Source organism: Pungitius pungitius, chromosome 3 (assembly GCF_949316345.1).
Source record: "Pungitius pungitius chromosome 3, fPunPun2.1, whole genome shotgun sequence".
In the NCBI taxonomy this organism is placed as follows: domain Eukaryota; kingdom Metazoa; phylum Chordata; class Actinopteri; order Perciformes; family Gasterosteidae; genus Pungitius; species Pungitius pungitius.
The window spans coordinates 22,629,779-22,655,942 of NC_084902.1; the positions used below are offsets into that span (position 1 = coordinate 22,629,779).

Below are 26,164 nucleotides of genomic sequence, written 5' to 3' on the forward strand. Positions count from 1 at the left end.
CAAGTCTGATCTGATGGAGTTTATGACGATTTTGCATGATTTTGTCAGATTGCATTGCATTGAGAATGATTCCCGAATAAGATCCTGGGTGATGGCACAGTTTTCTTGTGTAGGTTGTACACAGACGTCAGTGTTGAGTAGAGAGACCTTGTCTGAACTAGTTAAATACACCTTTCCGTAACTTTAATTTGTAGGAAACTTGAGTATCAAACTTGAAATTGTGAATAACACAGAATGTAATGTGTGTTTTTAGGAATACGAAACTGCTATGGCAGCAGCACTAGTTGTTAACACAAAGTGACAGCGCAGCAATAGTAAATAGCAAGTGACATCAAGACCGACGGCTTGACAGCAGTGCCGTGATCAACGGTTACATACGTGGAAGTGATAGGACTCCGCCATGCGTACCTAACGGCAGACTCGAGCTGACTGCCTGAACTGCTCGAGCTCATTCAGACATCAAAAAGGATGAACTTCAAATATAGCGATTCCTCCGGACAGTACGACAAAAGCGGACATCTGAGGGCCACAACCCACCAACCAGAACCGAAGGGGTTCCAGAAGCTCCTGGTTTCCCATGTGACTTTGCTCACATGGGTAATCCAAAAATGTTTTGGCAATATGAACCATTGAAGCACAATAAACTAAAACGGTTAAACCTTGAGGCATAATTTTCATTAAATGTGCTGAGGCCTTATCACACATAATGTCTGTGTGTGTGCCGAAACCTAGTTTTGAAACTAATCAACAAAAGCATATTACTCTTAAATGATGCGAAATCATTACCGGTTCAGTGATTGAGTGTTGTTCTTTCATAAGATGTTTTTAGAATAAACATATTTATGTTTATTTTAACATGGTGCATTACTCGCTGTGAAGTTGTTGGATAGACTATGTTATCGAAGATGCAAAATTGGTTTACCGGTGTCCAGTCTTTGTGCTTACCTATGCTAAGCTAACTGGACTTGGTGATGTGATTGATATTGATCCCTTTTGACTCTGGGTAAGACAGCAATCAGGCATTTTTCCAAAGCTGTGAGTGTTCCCTTGAAGGATAAGTTGGATTTTCTTTGGATGTACCAAATGTTCTTATTGTAGTTGTAAATACAATCTTGGTCCCTGCAGCATAAAAATAAGCCCTTTTTGTTTTTATGTGACCGAATTTCTGAAGAGATTTTGATGAGAGCGTCACAGACAAGGATTTGATTTACGGCCACATAAGGTCACTTAGCTGGTGTACCGTTTGTGAGGTTTGATTAAAAAACCAGTTTATCACAAAAGCAAAAAACATTTTTGTGACGTAAACACACTCTGTATGCAGTAAAATGTATAATCTCAAATCAATCTACAGAATAAAAGCCCTCAGATGATGTTCCGTTTCTATATTGGTATGTATTGCTACTTCCCCCTAAAGATACCTACCCCTTTGCTAGAGGTTGGAGTAGAGGAGGTCAAACATGCTGATTCGGCTTTCTCATTGCCTTAAGAGAAATACCGAAAAGGCTGATTGGTTACCCATTCTCTCAGCCTCGCGTTCAACCTGCAGATGTTCATTAGATTCTGCACAGCTAATGCTGAAGGCATTTCTAACGGGAGAGCATGCCAGGTATACGTAAATAAAGCATGGGAGCATTCCTGACTTGAAATGGCTCATTAGCCAGAGCTGTGCATGTGTGGAAAGCACTACAGTATTTCCCCTTAAAGCATATAGGCAGGCCCGACAGCCCGAAATGTACTGTTGATCGTTTGACTTCTCTGACTGCTGACTCAGCTCCTCACTGAAGCATCGCCTAATGCCTGACTTTTTCAATTCCTTTTCATTCCGATACTCCTCTGAGGATAAATTTGGAATAACACAAGTTGTATTGCAGGTCTCGCCTCGAGGCTTTTAACTTCTGTGGTGCATATCCCAAAATATGCGCTGTGTGTGCAATTAATAAAATTGCCGTAAAGCAGCTGACACACAGGGTAAGGGGAGATAATAATGACCACATCCAAAATCTTACCCCAACTAAATTAGACACGGTTAAGTATTGTTGGTAAGTGTGGCGTAGCAGCTAACATATTTGGAAGCTATATTTATTATGTTTTTGAGAAGAGAAAATTCTCATCCTTGCTAATATGGCTACTTCATGTCTAATTATAATAAAATGTCCACATTGAGCAGATATAAAACATCGAGTAAATTCGATGATATTCCATAATGGGATCCTTTCCCATTAAACCACAAGAGCAACCAAAATATACTATTATATAATATTCCATATGTGATGGAATATATAGGTATTACTTATTTTATAATTACAAGCAGCTTGTGGAACTTTTGCAGGACGTTGCTTGTAATTAGCATACATATAAGGTATTATCATCATAATTAGGAGAAGCAGATCTTGTTTCTTCTCATGAGAATATACAAATAACGCAGAACTTCTGTCTCTAATTACGAGCTAAAGATCTCATAACCCAAGTTTCCTTGTAATTACTTTCCGCGTATCTATCAGATACTAGTCTTCTAATTATAAAATGCCACATACATATTTCATAATTAAATTAAGTATTCCTTGCTAAAGAAAACCATCAAAATTTAAAGCATCCCGCAATACTCTACTGAGAAATCTATTCTCTTTACAGCAGTCGTGCCAGTTTTGACTGAATAAGCTCCAATATGCAGTGTGCTATTCTTCTCTTCCTCTTCACGTTGGGCTGAAGAACATTTTAGATTCTCACTCTCATTTTACTATCAAAACCCTTTAAATGCATTGGATGATGATGGTGATTATGAGGGAACATGGCAGCAGAACGCAGGAGGGTCACAGTTGGAATAATTGGTTAGTAACCGGCGCCGTTACAGCACCGCTCAGACACGGCGGGGACGCGCTATAAAATCCACAGTTGAGTATCACGCTAACAAGCTTAAATCCGGCCCGGATCGCCTCGGAAATACCAGCTGCGATCTCGTTTTGTCACATTCCGGTAGGGAGTGTGATGGTTGGCCCTGAGGCCCACGACTTTCCGAGTACTCACTTCGTAAATGTCAGCAGAGTCGTCAAACTCTGACTATGTGTCATTCTTGATTCTTAGGTACTTTCTTTTCCTCCATACTTTTCTCTACATCCGTCCATGGTGCCCGAGGAGTGGCTGCCGCATTCTCCATCACCCACATCGTGGGATGAAAATCCTCTAACTGTCTAAGTTCACCTTTGAAAATAATAAAGATTGTGAAAACCCACATGATTTTAACGAGTCTATTCGTACAATAAAAGGCACAAAAGGAAAGTCTGAAACCTTTCATCTTGTGGAAAAATCTGGGTAATCTTATAAAAGATCAACAGGCTGAGCAGATAATAAATTACCTAAAGTCCCATTTAAGGAGTCAATTCAGTATATTGAACGACAGCTCCATATACGGTATGGGCCCATCCTCTACATTCCAATGGCAGATTTCCGTCTCGTGTAAGAGACTCTCAGTCATTCTCCATCAAAATCGCTTCATTATGGTTGACCAATCCACTCAATGCACGCGCACACACATGTGGGGAGACTAACAGGCCCGATAACTGGTCTCTGACAGACAAATCAAGTGGGCACTCTGGTCTCTGGTGCCTGGTACAGGGGAACAAAAGGGCAACAGGATGTGTTCACCTCCAAAATATTCCACCACTTCTCCCCGGACACTCACCCATGCTCGCTCGGCTCCCGTCACTCGGGTGACTTGAGTGGGGATGTCAGCCTCCTCTTGGTTTTCCAAATTGCTCCCAAAACCCAGCCAGCCATGGCAGATGTGCATTCGGCAGAGGACGGACGGAATAAGGGCACACAGAGAGGAATAACTTTCCAAAATGAACCATGGAGATGTTTCTTTGCATGATGGCACCCCCGGGGAAAGCAGCTTTTTAAACGGGGTGAAGGAGTCACTTAGTCACACCGCGGATTCGAGCCGACCTTCAGGATACACACGCAAGGACGAGAAGTTGAAATGATTATAACTGTCCCAATGTATTTATGTTAACTTTTTTTTTTGTCCAAAGGAGCCTCTGTGATGAAAAGGCACATACATTCAGAGTATAAAATGAGGATTTAAATCAGTCTGAACTATTTGAATCAGAGGTGGAAAGTAACCAAGAGATGTGTATTACAGGAACGTTGAAATTGATTTTGCATACAGTATATTACATTTTACTGGAAAGCAGATGGTTTTTTCTGCATTTTAACTTATCTTCTACTTTTTATCCTTCCTCTCTACTTTCAGTATTCTTTTCTTATGTCCTTTGCTTTCCAGGATACATGGTAGAGAGGAGGTACATCATCGCTTTATCATAGTTTACTATTTTGGAATTGTTTTCCATTTTGTCCTTGTTAGAGTTATTCTTGGTTCAGTTGATTTTTCCTGCTGCGGCTGTGTGAGAATACAGGGTTTTATATGTACAGAATGCAAAGCACCCCAAACAAATGTTTGATCTGGGATATTGAGCTATGGAAACGAAATTGACTTGACCCATTTTGGCTCAACTGTTATGTTTCAATCTTCTCTCCAGAATCCATGCTTTTCCTTTTGTACTTGTAATGCTTCCATCTTTATCTGTTCCACTTGTTGTTATTGCTTCCTTTTTTCCTCATTTGCAGTTTTTGGTATTTTTTTCCCTCTTTTTCCCCCTCCTACAGGCACACAGGTAGGTACAAGTACAGATACAGTTACAGGTACATAGGTAAAGGTACAGGTGGTACATGTACTCGTGCATGTGGTACAGGGATAGGTATTAAAGGTATATACTGTCCTGAGACAGGTAGTTCAGGTACAGATGGTACAGGCACAGGTGTTACTGTTGCAGGGGTTACTGTACAGTTGGTTTAGGTACAGGTACATGTGCATCCACGGGTAATGTGACGATGTTATGCTGCAGGGGTGATAAAGGAAAGTGGAAACCAGCTAGGTGAGCGGGGGAGGGAGTTGGGTGACTGAGAGCATCCGGTGGACAGGTAGAAGTGTCAGTGAACAGATTTGGTGAAGACAGAATGTGGCAAAAGATCTTTATTCCTCTGATTTCCTTCCTTAGCTTGTCCTCTCTTCATTCGTTCCTTCTAAATACAAAAAGTTAAAAAAAGTATGAAAATGAGGATCCTAATCTCTTCTTCCTTCCTTCCTTCCTTCTACCGTCCTTCTCATTGCTCACTTTTTTAATCTCCCTTCTGCACACTTTCTCTCTTTTTTCATTTACATCCTTCATTTTCACATTATTTTCTACCATTTCTACCATTTCCTCTCATTCTTGCTTCAGCTTAAAGCATACCAAGCTAACTGAATACAATTTATTTATTTATTGCTCTTGGTGCACTTCCACCTCAACACTTTACACTCGAGGAAGTGACAGGCAACGAAAAAGGAAATCGGTGGAGATTTGAGGCCTGGCACCGACGGTGGATTTTGGCAGTGAGGCTTAACAAGCTTCCTGCTCCGACCTCGGCTGTGGGGCCCGGCCCCCTCCTCGGACTCCTGGGCACGGGTGTATGATGTGTGACAGAGCTGTCACAGGTAAATCCACTGACTGTGTCGAGGAGCAGGGAGGAGAGGCGGGACGGAGGGAAATAATGGCGGGCTGAAGGGAGGCCGTTGGAGTGACAGCTCGTCCAGTTAGGGGGCAGACAGTGATGGAGGGGGCGGAGCTCCAACACACCACAATCAGGGTCTCATAGTCACGGCTATTCTTGGCTGGCTTGCAGATATTAAGTGTACGTGTACATCCATACAGTACCACAGCTTGTGGCGCAAAGCACACATGCACATCCACAGTGGAACAGACCACACATCACTGCTCAGGCTGGATCTAGGTCAGGAGTCATTAAATCCACTTGTTCAGCAGTTGCCCCTACACACACACACACACACACATACGGCGCGCACATCCATGGCGAACCACTCCGGTCAACTCTCCACACACCATCTGTCCTCTTAAAGCCGGGCGATCGGACCCATCCGGGCCGAGCAGGTCAACATCCACAGAGCTGCCAGACGCACATGAAGCAGCCAGCTGAAGTCTCAGAGTACAACACACACCCGGGGCGAGTGCTCTGATGACATCACACGTTACAGCTGTGATTACTGGTATACATTTTCCTTTTTTATATTGTTGACAAATACTTATATTATAATAATATTTTATTTGATAATGATATTTCCTATATTTTAGTACTGCAATAATCTGTTATTCTTACTAACACAATGTTACAAATATATGTCCGTGATGTAAATGTAAATATGTATATGCATAATATATATATGAGAGAGAGAGAGAGGAGAGAGATGCACACAATTTGTTGTTTTACCATTATCTCGGTAAGATTACTGTATTGAAGTGACTATAAAAAAGAAGAACAAAATGGGTGGATAGGGAGAGACATAATAGGGGAGTTCTTTACAGTAAGACAATGAAGACTGTCTGCTGGACAAAGGAATAGAAGCAGAGGTTAGGAGCAAACTGGAAACAGACATTTTGGCTGAATGGTCTGATAAAGCACAGCTGGTGTTTTTTCCAGCCGGTATCTGCACTATAAAACTACACCACAAAATGCTCTAGTTCTTCTGATGATCACGCAGTTCAGAAAATCAATGGAGGGTGATGAGAAGAACTGACTTCCGCCGCAAAACAAGGCAGACGCTCTCTCCACCAAGCATGAGCCCACATTTATGGTTTATTTGAAGCCACGCAGCTGTTTAAAGCATTGTAGAGAACCCAAATCCAATTGCAGCCACAGCGTGTCAAGCTCTGAGCGGCTTATGTGGCGGGTGAGGGAAGAAAATATATATTATGAACAATCAATACCTGTGATTAAACATCCAACCTCCTCATGACAGCGCTGTTGTCTATTTCCTAACTTTCCTTCTTCTATCTTTTCTTGATTGTGTTCCATCACATCAAACATTGTGCTAAGTGGAAGAAAAAATAAGAAGCCGGTCAGAAAGCAGAACGAATTCATACAAGAAATCCATACGGACCAGAGGCCATGTCAAAGCAGGATGCTAATCCGCTTTGTTAAGAGCTCCAGCAGGGAAGCTGACAGGGATGCAGGCAGCCTGAAGCACCATCTTTCACAACCCGCTACCACGGAAACCAAAACTGCTCTATTATCGGAGTATGTAAAAACCTGGTCAAACAATTGCAATTAGTCTTTGCACCAAGAAACCTTTTCAGGCTAATTCAATACATTCTGAAATAATGGATCTTAATTATCAGAGTGGCGGGACCTGCTGCTTTTACAGTTTTTTTTCAATTGCTAACAAGCATTGTTTAATACTGAAACCACATTTTCAAAACTCTTCACACATTCTGCATTTCCTAGATTAATCTTGGCCAAACAGTTAATCAAACCTGCAAAACTCCCTCAGACCAACAAAACACTTTATACATGTCCCAAAATAAGGTCGTTCCACCGATCACTGGCATCAGATTCTGAGTCAGTAAACATTCATGTTCTCATAGCACATTGACCTAAAGAACACTAGCAACAGGGAGCATTACATCAATCATTTTATTGAAAGTTTGAATTAATTTTCACATGAACATAATTTCATTACAGGCTAACCGATTTTTTATCTATCGAATGTACTAAAGTATACTTATGTAATAAGAATGAATCCGAAATGATTCATTCTTATTACCTAAACTCCTTCCTCTCTAGGCAACCGTTGGGTCCTACAGTAAAAGACAACAATTACTGTATTGTAATAGGGTTTCAAAATGTAGACTATGTATTGTACTGTGACATGTATCATCTCACCTGTTGTTGGGCCCAATCAAATTTGTACTATTGGCGCAACTGTTGAGCGGTGCAGATTTGGCTGCAGCCTCAGACCGGCCTCTCAAAGTGAGACCATGTTCACAACATTTACTGTATTTCATCAGATAGTCTTCCTCTCCTTTGTCCTCCACACACTCTTCATCCCTCATATTACTATTCCTTCCCCACCGACCTGTCTTCTGTGATCCTTATTTCCAAACAAAATCAGTTCCAAGCTATCACCTTTTACTCAAACATGGTGATGAGACTTAATCAGAACACCTGGGTCGGCTTTGAGCTGAAATTGTAATTAGCTTGGATTGATAATTCTTTAATTTTCTGCTAAGATCTTCTCTATTTCACAATAATTACTGCAGAAATGTTTGAAATTTGTCATCATTCCGATTTGAATGTGGTTTTATCAGTTTTGAAAGCAGTGTGTTAGCATATGAAAAATATCCTGCAAATACACAGTGTTTGGCTGTTTGTGTATTATGAATGACAAAAGTGTTTGTAGATTCTGAAAAATGTGGTGATTGAATGCATTTTGTCTGAAAGCAATGAAATATTCTTCACAGTTACGTCTGTATACCCTTGTGTGTCGCTGAATGTGTGAAGAGTTTTGAAAATGTAGTTTGAGTCTTGAACAATGCTTCTTAGCAATTGAAAAAAACTGAAATACAATGACATCGTTATAGAGACTGCTGTGAAAGAATATGAAGCTTTTCTCTGATATTACATCTCGACTTGGAACACTTAAATGCAATTTTTTGCTCAAGTCAACTGGCCTCTTTTTGTAATTATCACACATGAATGCAGTGAAGTGCAGCGTAGGGACAGGTTAGAACAGGGCATAGCTCATCAGGCATTGTATGGGATAAATCCAGGTATTGTAGGACATCAGGTCACAGACTATTTCTTACAACAAAGAAAATGTTTGCATGACTTACTGTTAAGAGTCAATGACGCCAGGACTGGTGAAAATTTGTGTCGGTTGAGTTGAACCTGCTCTGCTTTCTCAGGCAGTGGTTGAATGGCAGAAAGCAGTGCCTTGTGTGCTCTGCGGTCCGCAAATATTATATTTTCAGTGGATGAATGCCTCCTTGTGATTGGAGGAGAGTATTACCTGTATAGTCTAGTAGTTTACCCCTTCTCCTAAGAAGTAGAGTTGACTATATATTTTGAGTTATATATTTTGTCTCATTGGCTAATGGTTGCTCATGGCCAGAAAAGGGAGGATAGAAAAATCCCCCCATAAAATTACCCTGTAAATGGATACAATAAATGTCCCTGACACAATTTCATATATAATAAAAAATGGTGACTATATCAGATTATAGAACACAGGTTTTATGAGTATAGGAGCTCATGTTAATGCACATTCACGAGGATTCATAGGTAGAGAAGCAGCAGCTGCCACCTCCAAACTCGGTCTTCAAAGCAGAATTGGCCCGCTCGCTGTTCGCTCCCATCTCGGTCTTCTCTTCCTCTGCCCTCCAGTTGTTGAGCGACATCACTCTTTAATCAGCTCTGAATCTGGGTAGCACTCTGCCCCAAAGATATCATGCAAATGAGCCCCCTGTTCTTTGTTGGAGCAGCGCCCGGTGGGAGGCCTTGATGCATACTGGTGGTCTGGTGGTTTGCTATTCTGCAGTGAATCTGAGAATGTTATGTAAGATTGTATTTGTACAGGCCTGAGCTTCTTTTCAAGCAATCTCACAGGAACAAAAACCCTTTACTGTCAATTCAGTTCTGACAAGTAAGCCAGTGGTTCGCCGAGGTCTTCCAGATGGATGGAGCTGGAGACTGATCTTTTCTGTTGCTGTGCACCTGGGTCACTGAAGAACAGAAGAAATCTCTCAAATCAGTAAAAATAATTATAATATTCTCATTTAAATAAAGGGATGTACGTCTTGATGCGAGGCTTTAGAATTTAACTCAAAGGGATCCTGTATTTGCTCATAAAGTCTGAAACGAGAACCCATTTTTCAGTGACGGTGTTACATGCCTACTGGTTTTTGAACCTACTGGTTTTTGAACTATTGGTTTGGCTACACGTGCGTGTTTGTTTTCCCCCGACAGGCACATGTTGTCTGCCTCCGTCACTTGAGTCGTCTCACATTTGCAAACATATTGTTGAAAATGTTCAAAAATGCATCCCATATCCATTGCAGCGATTACGATTGTATAAGTCAGCACTACGTCACTGCCACGTATGAAGTAATACATAAAAGAACATTTATTAAAAGTCCGCCACAACCTGGATTCGAACCGTGTCGCGCAAAATAACATTGTGTCACAAAGTGGCTGCATTACACACTCAGCCAACTGAGCTCATAGGATGTTCTGCTGATTTACAGTATATACTTGTAGTAGAGTTGTATATCGTCAGTGGCAAGCAAACGTTTTGGTTCAGGGTGAACATTATATTCATTTCATTTCTTCCACACTGATGGCATAAAGAAGAGTTAAAGCCCCGTTATCACTGGACATGGCTACAATCCGAAGCCGAAGGTGTATTGGGCGCTCGCTCCTTTTGCTTGACGCACGCTCCTGATCTTGAATCTAGAATCGTTTGCTTTTCCTTAGTGTCCCGGATGTTGGTGTCTCACGGCTGAATTGTTTGGGCTGAATATTGTAACCATTATTTTTTTGCGGCTGAATATTTTAACAGTGATTTTTTTAGGTTGTATTTTTTGCAGTATTTTAATGTTGAAAAACATTCAGATACATTATTTCAATGCATAAATATTCAGTGCTAGAAATTCAATCACCTTTTTATTTCAACTCCTGATGGCACAGATTTACTTCCAAATAAAAGTCTTCCACCCCCTGTCTGTGAATCATTTTATCCAGCATAAATACTGCAGTATTGATGTTATCAACACGTGTTGGCTCACTTTAATGACAAAATATCTCTACACATGATGTGTTCTCTTACTGTTTGTCAGTGGATTGATCCCTGTGTCATTCTATCTGGTGCCTCTGGAATCTGACCTGCTCCCCAATGTCCAGTCAATTGGATAGAGCTGACGGCGCTGAATGATCATTTAGAAAGCAGTGATAATTATTTTTGTTTCCTTCCTTAACCGTGCTAACTGCTGCAATCATATTGCTCATATTGGTCATTTGCAGCTGCAAGCATTGGTGCAAATAGACCTCATGTAACAGGTTCACATCTGCCATCAACAGCAGGAAGAACCTTTACAAGAAGCATTCCTGAGGTCCAAAAGTTTGGAAATTGTGTTTGATGAGGCCCATGGAAGAAAGAGAGACCGCTATCATGAGCTGATGTCTCAGGTATTTCTTTAGAATTTTCTTTTTTTTTATGAAGACATGAAGAAATATTACTCCACGGATTTTAGGACCCAGGTGTTGAATAGCAGCTTTAAAAAAGTCATGGCTCAAACATGGACCAAAACCTGGCATTTACTTTTTATATTTCAAAGCTGGACTAAATCCAACTTATTAACAGTGTTGAGCTGAGCTTACTCACTTTGACACCCCATCATGGGGACTGATCTCTAACCCAGGAGAACAGCCCCCATAAACCAGAGCATGGATGTCTCAACAACTGTTTTAGATTAGGTTACCTTGAGTCCACTGTTGTATGCCAAAACTTATGAAAAAGGTACTTCATTTTGTGAAAATTTTTCTATCAATATCCTTTCAAAATAGAATTACGTCTTCACAGGAAACAACTTTTAGTTAATTTCAGGAAAAATTGTGATTATTTTAAAACTTTTCGGCAAAAAAATGATTTGGTTAGGTTTAGGAAAAGTTAATCGGCTTATGAAGAAATTCCACTCTCTGGTTTCTTGTTCTTCTGGTTTTGTATCCTTGTGGTTGAAATGCACTTATTGAATGTTGCTTTCGATAAAAGTGTCAGCTAAATGACATTTAATGTAATATAAAAGAATAGTTGTTACTTAACTAGAACTAAACTAGACTTACGTGTTAATGAATATGAAAATTGCCCTCTCATTCCACATGGGGCATGGACATGGTCTACTCTAATTTCTGATTCATGATTATACAGCTTATATACAAACTGATTGAGTGGGACATCAATTCCAACACATTCATTGTTGTGGGTAGAGCATGCATCGGGCGCTGTATGAAGACAGCCTGCTTTTTCATTCCAATACCTCCTTCACTCCAATTCAAGGTATGCCAGTCTGCCGATGAGAGAATTCAGTAATGTCCTCTGACTGCAGCTTTTGCCCTACAATGAGTTGAAGAAATGTCGTTGATGCACTAACTACCGAAGGAGTTGAATGAAGGCAAACTAACCCTGCTCTTCAGCCCCACTTGTGGGACAGTGTTGATTTTAAACTTGCCAATGACGTGTGTGCACAGGCACGTTCTAGTCAGCTGACTAAAGCTTGTTAAGTGGTTAACATTATGGCTGTTACCTCAGATGTCTTTCTGATTCATGGCCCGGGCTCAGTGACTGCAAATGAATGTGTTTTGACAGTATGCTCATGTGACAGACCAGATGTCTGAATCGTAGCTAAATAAAAAAAATGAAAGCACAGCAAAGCAGCACATGGCTGTAATACAAGCAACTGATGGTTGTGAAATATGCTTTAAATATTATTTTGGCCTTGAACAGAATAATAACCAACAAAGATATTTGATTTTCCCTCCAGTAACACATACGAATGGATTAATAAACAGGCCTGGCAGTGGCCATGACTACCAAGAGACACTGAAGAGACGTTGGTACCAAAACAGTCACAAAAAGATGCAAAGCGGAGGAAAGTAAGCCACAACCATGAAACACAATTAAAAAAGGACACTGAGCAAACTAAAAAGAGAAGCAAAACAACCACAAAGAGACCCACCTCCTCCGAGAGATATATAACAACAAAGAGACACAAAACAACCACAAAAGAGGCCAGACAGTGTGTCCTGCTACTAAGGAGGCCCCTCGGGAAACATTGTGGTTATGGTTGAATAAATATGTGGTTACAACCACATGGTTGTAGGCCAACCACATTGTTAGCATTATGGAGGAACAGTGTAAGAGTTCCAAGAATCCAATGTATACACAATATGGGGAAAAGCTGTCATCCAGATTGAAATATGACCCCTTCTAAAAAAGGTAGCTACAATGTTTTTCGACCCTTTTTACTCATCGTCTCATTGACTAATGGGAACCATCATTTTTTTAAATGGGTGCAATATTGAGCTTCAGCAGTGCAGCCAGCATCCCTCATAAGTGCTGTAATGTAATGACAGCGGGCATTTCCTCAACGTCAATGTTTGTCCGCTAGGAGTGCTTTATTTCGCCAGTGACATGCTCAGATCGTGTGAATGTCTGACAACATTTTGGATGGCATGTGAAAGAGAAATAAAACCTTCTTCTTTAACCTAAAATTCATTTTTCCTGTCATCTTGTTCCAGTTTAAGACAAAATGGACTCTGGATTTTAATTCTAGATTTACGGAAATGAAAAAAATGCCTGTGTATGTATTTAGAATAATTTCATACAATTAATAAACTTACTTGTTTCTTATTTTAAAGAAATAATCTTTACTCCCCGCAGGAGAAGCCAAAACAGTGTCCAAAAGAGGACCCTTAGCACATTTCTTTATTGTATTTAAGGAATGTTACGAGGGCTTTGAGTGGATGTAAGACTGGAAAAGAAATTACCATTCTACCTTGATCTTTACAAGAATATGGTTTTAAATAAATAGCATTCAAAATCATTTCAATTCTTTTCATTTCTTTTATTAACCTGGGGTCTTGCAAAAATGTCCTTGATTATCTCAGATATAAATATGCACTGAGTGCATGTTGAGTTTATTCTTTGGATTTCTCAAATGTATTCAAATGGTTATTATATTTACTGTCAAACTGCTCTAAATCATCAGAGGTATTGCGCAGATGTGAATTTCAGTAGCAATGTCACACAGAGGTAGTTCATAAAGGAGCAAACAGGGCTACAAATTGATATACTTAAAGCAACGGCAGGCACTTAGTGCTTGTGTGCTGCAGCAGCATAAGTGGCCCATTACGTGAAAAACCACATTGCATACAATTTTGGGGAAATGTCATATAGGCATCTTTAAAAAATACGGTGTGTGATGGGGAGGGGGGTGGGACACAAGCACTCTCAGGAGGCAATGGGGGGAAAATGGACCGTGCCGGTGTTCAATGAGTGACTGTAACTGCTGAGCCTATAAAGACAACCGCTTTTTAAACTCCAGAATGACAAATCAACCGTTTAACACACACACACCTACACAAACTGCTGTCACGGATTAAAAGTTGGGACTGTCTAATGGATACGTTTTATGCGTTTTGTTTTGTCTTAGTAGACATTTGGACCCATTTCCTCTTCCCTATCATTAACCTTTTGATCTAATGCCAGGAACAATATGGCCACCTTCTCAGCAACTACAATATGCCCAAAATGTAATTGCACAATTATCTTGACTATCCTACGCTAATAACATCACCCAATCAAAAGAAAAGTGTGTCACACCGTAGTGGAGAACAAGGGTTGTTATTATTATTATCATTATCAGCTGTTGTTAGCGCAGCACAGCCGTGTCCATGTGGCGGGTTGAGGCTGACCGCGACATCCATGTCTCCTAGCGGGGAGAACCATCTGCCTCGTAAATCCCATCAGTGCATCTGTTGCATTCTGCGAATGAGCGTCTCTATAAAGAGCAGCTTCTAAAGCTTAAATTCCACAATTTGACACTAACAAACCAAAATTTTGTAGTTCTTTTTGCAGAGCCTGGCTCGCTGTTTGATCTTGCTTCTAATCTTTCAGTTAAGCTAAGCTAACCATATTGTGTATCCAGGAAGTGGACATAGGCTTGGTGAAGTAACCTTTTTTTCTGTTCGTTTTAGTTATGCATTTTGGCCATAGCCATCTTTTTTTGGGGGCAGTAACCGTTTCAATTTTTGCACAAAAAAAGGCGGCAAGGGAGTGTTGGTTTAAGCTTCAATCACACACACTGGACAACACCTTAGTGGCCACTTGTCAATCCAATGGTGACCAAACACTAAAGCATACCATGCTTTGATTTATAAAGTAAATGCTATTGAGACCATAAACGTTAACAGTGTTTAATGAAGTGATAAAAAAATCGGGTCATTTTCACATACTTTTCACATTCTATTTGTAACCAGAGGATTGGCCTCCTGCTGGAAATTAGAAACTATGCAGGTTGACTTAATTAGTTGGAATGCTTCAAGCATTCCAAGTATTGTTCTTCTTTTCTTTATTCCGCCATATTATTTTTATTATTCTATTTCTTCCGCCGCACCTTTCAACTCCTTCACACTTTCAGCTATTAAGACCATTTAAATATTAAAATGTTCAGCTCCTTCAGGAGAGGTGTGCTACGACTTTTCAGATTTTTAGCTCTTATAATTGAATTAATATAAATTAAAAACATCAAACTTTTTAACATGGTTTCCAATGGATTAAATTTTCAAATCCTCTCAAAACTTGTTCAACTTTCAACTTTTCAGCTTTTCCAATCTTTCAGCTAGAGACACCATTTAAATGTTGACACAAGTCTTAACAATTTCATTAAAAAAACAGCTTGTTGATATCTATTATAGTTTTTTAATAATCACTAATTATGTTTGACTAGTTTTGGGGTCCTTTTCGAATTTACAGTGTGCGCTAGAGTGCAGACAAAGTCGGAAGACAAGAGAGGGTCCATGTTTTGTAAACTGCTGGTAGAGCAGTTTTAAAACACATAGAGACATAAAAACTACACTCAAACGTTCGGTAGAGTCTTGTGTCTCTCAAAATGTCATTATTTTTTGGCTACTCCAGATAGTTTTGCTCCAGGAAGCATTTGTTTGAGGTGTGGGTTCTCAGTAACTGTCTGTGAGCTAAGCGCAGCTGCTCCGTTGCCGCGACAACGAGCTGGGGCTCTTTCTGTGACTCACAGCTGATCCTAATTAGCTGATTAGTGCAGCCTGACATGACCTCCTTCTCTCCACCTTCTCTCATCATTTCAAAGCAACCCCCATGGAGGGAGTTCTTACTGTAATGTTTGATGAGGCCTTCAAATATATTCTGTCTCTCAACCCCCCCCACCCACTCCCCCAATACCATCATTTCAAAATAAAAGCTGCAATGATTATCTGTAATTTAGCCATGAAGCTTAGGATAAAGCTGTTTTGTTGAATACGTATTGCTCTTTCAAATAGTACTACAACCACTACTAATATTTCTAGTACTTCTAGTATTTCAACTGGTATTATTACTAAAATGACTTTTACTACTACTTGTACTACTAGTATTTCAACCCCAATGGAGGGAATTCTTACTGTAATGTTTGATGAGGCCCATCAATTAATAACTTTAGTTTTATTAGCTTAGGGCAACTGTGGGTGAGTGGGGAGTGCGGGCGGGCGTCCTCCAATCAGAGGGTTGGCGGTCTGATCCCAGGCCCGGCTAACCTGCATGTCAATGTGTCCTTGGGCAAGACGCTTAATCCCAGCATTGTTCCTCTAGCTGTGACTACAGTGTGTGTGAGTGTTAGTTACTGGTTGGGCAGGCACCACTGTGTATGGTAGGTCCTGTCATTGGTGTGTGAATGGATGAATGATGTTATGTAGTGTTAAGGTGCTTTGAGTGGTCAGAAGACTAGAAGAGCGCTGTACAAATCTAGTTTACCAAGTCCATTTGCTTTGAATAACAAACATTCTGTCTCCCAAACCACCCAATTCCATTATTTAAAAAAAAAAGCCTCAATGATTATCTGTACCTCAACAATAGGTACACCACAATTGCTTTCAAATACTAGTGAAACGAGTACTTACTTCTTCTACTGCTGCTAGTACCACTAGTACAACTATAGTACTAAACCTTATATTACTAAAAAAAATGTATTTTTTAATTCTCAGCTTTTATTATTTCTGTGTTTTCAAATTCATAGAAGCTTCTCCCATTTCAGTTTTTTTGCAATTCTTTCAAGTTCATTTCAGCTTTTCTCATTTATGTATTTCAGCTTTTTCCATTCTTTCAGCAATGTCTTTAATAATTCCAGCTTGTTTCATTTCTGTACTTTAAGCAACTTTTTAAAATTAATTTCAGCTTTCTGCATTCCAACGCATTTTCAGCAGGAAATGCATTTTCTAGTTTCCATATTGACTTTATTTCTCAGAACCTTATGCATGGACCTGGTCCTGATTTCTGCAATGTTTTTAAGATGATATCAATCTTATTCAATCATAAACAATGCAAATAGGCGTAATAAACTATTTCGGTGAGGCAATTACCTGAATCAAGACGAGATCTGCCATGTTGTGTGGCAAGAAGTCGGAGAAGAGGAGCTGACATGCTGATTAGTGCGAACCAGTGGCCCACATTGGGAAAGCCACACAGAGCACCATTTGTCATGTCAGTTCGCCAGAACAACAGATCACTCTGCTCGCCCTTCTCCCCTCACGCTCATCATGTGCCAAAATGAAGAGCACGCTTTTTTTTCTTCTTTTTTCTTTTCTTTTGTGGCTTCCTTTCAGCAGGGTCTGAGCTGAAGCCTTTTGCCTTTCTTTGGCTTGTCAGAATGCATTACCTCTCTGTCTGACTGTGGATTTCCGCCGCTGACGATTCGCGTACTTCAACGCTACATCTCGCTCTTGCTCCTCACGTGCTGTTCACACTCCACCGCCAAGGGAAGGGGGGAGGGGGGTATTTTGTAGTGGTAATGACCTCCTCCAAGCTACAGCTGTCCTTGCAGAGATGGAGGAGCGATGAAGAAAGAGGGGGACTGTGTACCTGCCCTCCGGCAACTAAAGAGGCTGCTAACTAAGACTACAATAGAATGACTGTGGACAACATAAGGGGGAAAAGAATAACACGGAAAAAGGAGAACAGGTGAGGATGAACAAGTCTCTGATGAAATATTATATTAATTAAATATTATTATAACCAAGCTGAAACTCTCCTGAACTTGGAGCAAATGGAGATTTGGAGATATGACTATAAGTCTTTGTCTGGTTTGACCAGTACTAGTCTTCTTCACTTGAACTACAATTAAACTTTTACTGATGTCCCATCATTGACATCTTATAGCCTCTGGATTCAATTAATCATTCTTAACAGTTTTTTCCCCTGGCTGTGAAATGGTTCCATGTGAACGTAAGGTGTTGTTTCTCAATCCTCGGGGTTACAGGGAGTCCAGGTTGTTCCAGTTGATTGGTTAGCAACGGTTTGACAGCCTATCACAGCATCATTCCATCTGTCTTATTTGTGAGAGATTTCTGTCTCAGGGTCAATGACTCACACTGAGCAAACAGTGCGGCGCCGTGAAGTAACACCGTAGGAAAGTAACGTCTAATTCAACACATCGTTGTCACGACAGCATTTCATATCTATTTCATCACAGTCCGTTTTGCTGACCGCTCTTGGAAGGACAAGTAAGACATCAGAAACTCACAGTTTGCACTCGGATTTACTTTGTTCTTTTTACATATTGTCGTTTCCTTTTACATATCTTTTTTCAAATCGTGTTTTTTTGTGTTTTTTTGCCCTGGCACTTTTTGCCAAAGTGCCAGGGGGTGTGAACACTTTCTTCTGAGGCCTATATACTTTTACATAAATGCCCAGGAGGACTTAGAGAAAAATTGCATTTCTATAAAAGTAGCTGCCATTCCTTATCAATCCACTGGGGATCGAAGTATGTATGTGGTCCCTTAAAATGAGTTTGACACCACTGCTGTAGACCATGAAGACAAAAACATGGATGCTCTGAAGAATAACAGGAAGTACCTCATGCTAACCTCATTTTTTATTACCTTGCTAGCAGTATCTTTGGGGGGGGGGGGTGAAAAAACTCTATAAAATGTATTGACTTCACATTATATGGTATCTAAGCACCCTACTGATTCTCTCCTGTTACCATTGGTTAAACATGCCCTCCCATCCTGCAGACCGCTTTCATCTGCCTCGTTTCCAGCGGCAACATCCCGCCAGCTCGTCGCAATAAACACGCACCAATACACTGACTGCAATCTCAACTGGTCAAATACGACGGTTGGTCAGCGGCCCTCGGCATCAACGATGCATACTTTAGCAATTCTAGGTGTCAGTGCAACTGCCGTAGTCTAAAGAAAAGCCTCAGGGCGGGATTCTAATTCATAGCAGTCACGAGACAAGTCTATTTATCTAACCGAAAGCAATAAGAACTGTTTTTGCGTAGGATAAAGATTGAGTACACCTATTTTAAAAGTTCATTTTGAAAAGAAAAAGCGTGTTTGCGAAGGGTGTAAACTTACTCTTCGTCCCTGAGTGCATAACTGCCCACCTGAGAGGGCCCCTAGAGGGGCCGCAAGAGCATCCCTGATTAAAGTATAGGGCCTGCTACTGACCAAGTATTGGTATTAAGAGTCGGGTTGACTCTGCCCCAAAAAGCAGACAGTCATATACTAGCCGGTGGACACAGTGGAGGATTTAGCAACTAAACAGAAGGACAGCAACCACACATAATGAAGAGTGAATTTGGGGCTTACCTCTATGAGGTGGACAGGAAAACCATTCTACATGACATACGATGTTGTTATAATGTATGTCTGCTTGGATAGATTGGATATAAGCAGTTTTTTGTCAACTTTTTAGCTCTTGCAATTCAATAAGGGGATAACAGTTCATGTAAAACTAAAACTAAAAAACTAAAAAGGAGAAGGAATCAGTTTCAGTGGTTCATAGTGATTTAAAATGTAATTGTTTATTGTTATTATTTTAATTAAAACACCTATCAGCAGCTTGAAACGTAACATACCTATTTTTGTATTAGCACCAGTCGGCTGAAAAGGTTCATGACATTACCTTTCATTAAAAGTGATTTAATGAGATAAAACATATCTGGTCTAAAAGGCCTCTGGTGTACTTGTAGGGATTTAGATAAGTGAATAAGCTGAGCAAAGGTCATAGGATTTTTTTTTTCTCCCACTGGTTTGTAACAAACAGAAAATAAATCACATCTCTATCAGTCACATCACGAGTAACCTCAGGCCCGGTCCCAATGGGCAGTGGGGGGTCAGAGGCAGAGCAAATGAAGAGTGCCATGTGCCGCTGACAGATCACAGTGCAGCAGAATGGTGCTCACCGTCACTCTGGCTCCTATGACCGTCTCCTGAAGCCAGATGGCACTCCAAGAGGCCTTATCCTGGCACTTCCCACACCCCATTTTTTAAACCAAAATCTGTGTGTGCAGATGACCCGCTGTGGTTACGGTGTTGGCTCCAATCTGTGGACCATCCTGCTCAAAAGAAGGGAATCTAGACCTTGTGGATGCCACTGCTACCTTACTCTTCGTCCCTAATAGCATGCTACAGACTTGAAAGGCTATGCTAATGCTCACGGTCCAGGACTTTTCCATTGAAGTCCTGTCAAGGAGTCGTCTAAGGTGATGCCTTTGATGCATTTGTGGCTACTCTCTGTCAATGTACTTGTGTGAAGAGCATTTGAGGGCAGACTTGTAGGATACACTTTGGTGTCCCAGATTTAGGAGACACCTGTAGGGCTTGTGTAGGGGAAATCATGGACTGTCCTCTCACAGGAACCAGTCGATTAAGCCAATTGGTTTGAAAACGTGAAAATCAAAAATATTAGCCTGTTTTCAACATGTAAAAACTTTTGTCAGTTTTTTTTATTTATAGGTAAATATCCCCATGAGCAATGTTTGGAAATGTGAAATATTTGGGTTGACTTAATGGTCTCTGATTAGAGAGCTGAAACAGTAATTAATATGAATAAAAGTTAAATTGTACTAAGTCCATCGGTACACTTCCAGTATCATTTAACCCAATCCTTTTTAGAATAACCCAGAGCATAACAAGGCAGTTCCTAACGGACCCTCTGCACAATTTCACAATGATGGTCGATTGACATTCCACAAATAAATCAAGCCTTACTTTCACAGGTATTCTTTTTTCCTCGATTATGGACTTTATGCCTTGGTTAACGTGGGGTTAAAAAATACTCTTTAACAGTTGTTTGACATGTTGTAGCATTGATTTAAAATATAATTATAGTATATTGCTACATAATTATACCAGAGTTATGTGATGAAATCGCAGGTGGATTTATTATATCTGCTGTGTTATACGCAATGTGGGGAAACATTTAGCGCAGGGATGTCAAACTCATTTCAGTTTCGGGCCAGATAATGTCCGATTCGACCTAACGACGATTGGTACGGCTGACGGGTGACAAGGGGGGGGTTGCGGTGACGGTCCAACCGGTCCGGTCCGGTCGACATATGTGATGTAGGGGAAGCTGTTGTGAAGAGGGAGGGATCGGGGGGGGCAATTTGGCATTGCATCCATAAAATACTACGGAAGCATTAATAAACACGACCCTTAGTTGTGTTGAACACATAAATTCCAGATTTGGAAAAAAGCAGATACTTGATTAGTGATTGGATAAAACACGTGTCAATCAAAATTATTATGAGTAGATATTGTATTGCAACACTGGATATCCGGGAGGAACAGGATAGTCAGGATCAGCAGTTGTGACTTGCCAGATGCTGTGAAATTTACATTTGCAGGATGGCATTCTGTTTCCATGACAATTTTCTTCCTGTTTCACATTGTATACAAATGATGTAAAAGTCAATTAGCACATAACTTATTTGTCAAATAGAACCTTTTTTTATTTTATCAAGCATCCCACCCTGTACCCGATGTACCCGAATAAATAACACCTCTTTTCTGGTGCTAGACTGATTCTCGACAGCATGGGCTTGCTGAGTCATTCAGGAGTTTGAAGAGGAAAAGCCAATATTTAGTCTGTTTGTACATTTTCTTGACCTGAGTTTCTTTAGTCACAGTCACCGTGCTTTTGTGTTATATAACCCACAATGATATGTGGTGCGACGTATTCCTTTTTGCATTATGATTTTAGCCCCAAATAGATTTTCCACAACACCACTGTGATACGTTACTAAAGTTGGCTTCTACCCCTTGCATCCATCAACGACTGCAATGGCTATACATGTCCAGTTTTGGCGAGGGTAACAGCCTCAGCATTACAGCTGTCCGACAGGGTGTGTGAGGTCGAGGTAGTGACGGATGATGAGTGTCTGATGACTTCTCTCGCTCATCTCTCGCACTCCCCCTCCTAATGTATCCACCCGTTGGCAAAGCCACTGCTCTTTGTCTGTTCACACAATGCCATGGGCGTTGGCACCATCCCCACAGAGTGGCTGGAGGTATCCGTTAGAATCATTTGGAACACCAGAGACTGAGTGTGCGGAGAGGACTGCCCTGTGCTCCATTACAGTAATTAGAAGACCTTTACCCCCTCCGTCAAATGAATAAACGGGTCGCAATGGGCTTGGGTTTTCAAGTCCGGTGATTGCAACGGTGGGCCGTGTGCAAATCTAGATTCAGAACTGATGGCGAACCAGTTCCAAACTGAGTCTACCTGGGGCCCCGTTCCTGGTAGCTTATCAACTCTTGACATAAGACAATGGATGGATTGTGAGCTGCTTATCATTTTTGTTGCCATGCCATCATGGAAAAAACAGCAGAGTGAGATTAGTATAATATTTGAATGTTTATTGGAAATAATGGCAACATATAAATGGACAAACTTGGGGATAAAATGGAATTTTAACTAAGATTCAACAAGCTACTAGAAGGAACAAAGAGTTACTAACAATAAGTCCGGTTTTGTTTGGAAACACACTCTTAAATGCTGCTTTGTCGCCGTCTTGCACACAAATAGCTTCCTTCCAGCAACTGCATTGACTTATTTTATACGTGTGTGCAGAGTGAACCTGCTCTGTCAATTAGTGGAGATGGAACACTCTTTTCTGTCACAGCCACGATCAATTTGTGATTTGGGGACAAGTGTGTTCTTACATCAAAATCTGCAACCTATATCAACACTTCTACATTGTGACTGTTTTTTCTTATTTTCTGTTCCACTCAACCTTCCCATCTCTTTCTCTATCCTCATCTGCATTCTTTCTCTCTCATTATCTCTCTTCACCTCTTTTTTTTGCTCTCTGCATTGCACACTTTTCCAGAACACCTTTTCCCCCAGGCTCTCAGGCAACTAAATATAGTGACTGGTGCAGACAGCTCGGCCTCATAACAAATGAGAAGCAGAGCAGAGCAGCACCAACGGTAGCAGGAGCGTAAAGCCGCGCCGTGCTTCACTTCGAACCGCATGCACATGAGCCACATAACAGACGCATCACATTTAGAGATGCAAACAATGTAGGGGATCAGAAATTTACAGTTGATAACAGAAAGAGTGCTACACCCTAAAGTCAAAGTGCTTTAGATGGAGCAATAAACTAAATTATTTTTAGTTATAAATATATTTTTTTAAACGCGTCAATGCTTCTGTTGATCAATGCTGGTGCATTTAATGGATGAAATTAGCTAAATCAGCCCTGGTTCTAAAACACACTTGACCGTTTTGGGGTAATCTATGTTATGAAATATTAAAAGACTATTAATGTCCTCATTTCTTTTCTTTTCCGTGAAATGTTACCATGACTTCAGTCCATAATGTCAATGAACCACAACAAGGAGGTATGTGTTATAGCAAAAAAGCACAAAAACCAACATCTGCAAATTAGTAATCACAACCAAATTGTCCTTTTTATTGGAGAGTTAACTTGATTTGTAAGTAGGAGTACATCATAAAAGACCAACGCTTGGTCACTGCATTGCTATGTCTGTTTCCCTGTTAGCTTCATTACGAGACACAACTGCTTTTGAAAAAACTACAATGTGGACCCGTCGACATGATCGATAAAGCAGTCGGCAGTTCCTGTCTGCTATGCTCCTAACAAAGCAGGTTAAATTGTCCTGTAGGTTAATGATGATACAACATAGACACCGATTGGCATTGATCCTCTCATGTTAAATTTAAGGACAGACTGGAGGACACAGTGACTCACTATTGCCTCCGCAGGTTCAAGTGGCATTACAAGACAGGATGAGCCACGGCTACCTGGTTAGCATGCTCATGTCAGTTCCTTATTAGAATGTTTTAAACTGGAATGCTGACCAGATCTTACGCATTTTATCACAGAAATGTAACACAATTTAAAAATAAGAGTATGCTCCTAGAAGGCAGAGATAAATGATTTTATCCAATTAATAAGGCAGCAGATTATCAAATGATTGTTGTCATACTGGAGGCCATGAACAAATTACTTAGCATTTAATTTTCATGTTTGATTTCTTCACCTTTAGGATGTTCAATATGTAACGGACTGTGACGGAGAATAACGGTGTGCTGTAGAACGAGTGTCTGGTTTCATTCCTGTGAGGATATTAGAAAAAGGAGATGCGTGTTTCCAAATCCTATCACTAATGACTATTCATGTTAGGATGAGAAACCTTTCTAGTTCCCAGCTCATTCTAAACTTCAGAGATTGTAGACTTTAAAAGGAGTAAAAATAACTCTTTTTTTAAACTCCTATAAATATATATCCCATGTATTTCATCCCATATATTTCTGTCCATCTTGCAGAGCGTGACTGCAATTCTCTATACTATCTGTGTTAATACGCAGTTCATAAGTCTGACTCAGTAGAGAGTTAATGTGCCACTGACGGACAAACTCGGACTAAAGTCACCTGTCCACGTCATTTAGAGGCACTTGAATGGGCAAAATAAACTTTCTGAGAATCCATTTTGAATACTTTTTTGATCAGAGAACAGCCACAGCTATGTTCCCCAGCTGGAAGATTTAAATTATTTCCCTCCAAAAGTATGATGACATCCACCCCCTTTCATGTCACAACATTTCTTCTCGGGCAGCAAACTTTCAAAATCCAAACCTTTACATCCAAGGCTAGATCAAGTCTCCCTGTGTGATCCAAAAACCACTTTCATCCGACACAGGGAAAGAAAATAAGATGCACAGCACTCCGGTGTAGATACCAGCTCGGATCACGACGGATCAATTTTCTAGCCATGAAAATGTTGAGGCTGCTGGATCCTTGATGCTACACAGTGATTAAAGTAATTGAAAACACATACGAATGTGAGACTCTTCACTTCATTTGTATTGGAATATTTTTGCTTTGAGGGTCAATGGAGGCTTCCTTTGAATACCATTATTTGAAAAGCAAACTATCTCTTACACTGCCATTAGTAGCTGATTAACACGGGGGGGGGGCATGATAAAATTAGAGAATCCCACAAACCATGCATGCAATCAAGAGTATATCAAAGATCTCTGCCTAAATTTGAGTGAAATCAGCTGCTTGATATTCTAAAGCGTATCCAGTATTTGCACTGTGAGCATAAAATGATAAATGCATTGTGACAAACCAGTTTCCAGTTTAACCCTTAATGTCTTTCCAGATTAATTAAAGTGCTCAAAGATTCAAGGTTTTTCACTTGTAAACCCAAACATCTGTACACCCAAACCAACATCTACATCATACACTACTCAAAGACCATCCAGTTGGTGAAATAGTGACTCGTAAAAACAATAATTCACGTTCTGTCTCAATCCGCCTACTCCAAACTAATGACAACCTCAGATTGGTGGACTCACCCAGAACACCAAGCCGGTAGTTGATTGTGATGACGATGACGTTCCCGTAGCTGGCAAGTATGCTGCCATCGATCATGTTTCCGGTTCCCTCCATGTAGGAGCCTCCGTGGATGTAAACCATTACTGGCTTTAACCCATTCTCATCGTGGATGTCTGCAAAAAGTAAGCAAGTGATATGGAATGTTAATCTATATCCAGCAAGCATTTAATATAAAATCACATGCAAGATGTGGTTAAAATCCACATTGTAAAAGAATATCCCAAGAAAATGTACCTCACAAATTTTGGTGCTTTAATTCTACGACAGCTTGTCAGCGGTTGAAGCATACTTATTAAGTCCCCTTTCTCAAGTCTACTCTAAAGCTGCCGTTTTTCTGGGATTTTAATTGAGCTTTACATTTGAAAGTAAGGTAAGGAAATTTCAGAAGAACGGCATGAACTCCATGCAACTAAAGCTGCTGGAAGGCTAGAAGAAACGAGTACATGCATTGATTGGCACAACTAGCACAGGGCCCCAAAACATGGTGTTGGTAGAAGACAGGAAGATGCTTAAATGTATACATAATGCTTTCCTAACTCCGTGCTCGGAAATGTGAAAATATTATAATATATTTGATATGTTTTTCTTATGTTTATGTTTTATGTCGATATTGTAATGTATTTGTAACGCTATGAATGTCATATTAGTTTTCACTGTGTAAAACCATTAAGCAATTTTCAATTTAAAAGGCTACATTTTGAAGTATGAATAATGCAAAAAATTGAAAACAAAATATTTTTAGTAAGAAATAATTTATGTGATTAACTACGATTAATCGCATTGTGCGCAAAATTTAATAATACATTGAAAAATTTGTGTGGTGCATTGAATGC

The 26,164-nt window shown here is 40.3% G+C and overlaps 1 protein-coding gene across 2 annotated transcripts in view; it reads right to left on the reverse strand.

The window, feature by feature from the left end:
- Positions 1 to 26,164, reverse strand: part of nlgn4xa (neuroligin 4 X-linked a) — an 81,982-nt gene that overhangs the window by 23,402 nt on the left and 32,416 nt on the right. For both annotated transcript variants that reach the window (XM_037459875.2, XM_037459865.2), the window contains one exon: positions 25,292 to 25,444. In XM_037459875.2, coding sequence (XP_037315772.1) covers positions 25,292 to 25,444 — 153 coding nt within the window. The remainder of the gene's footprint in view (positions 1 to 25,291; positions 25,445 to 26,164) is intronic.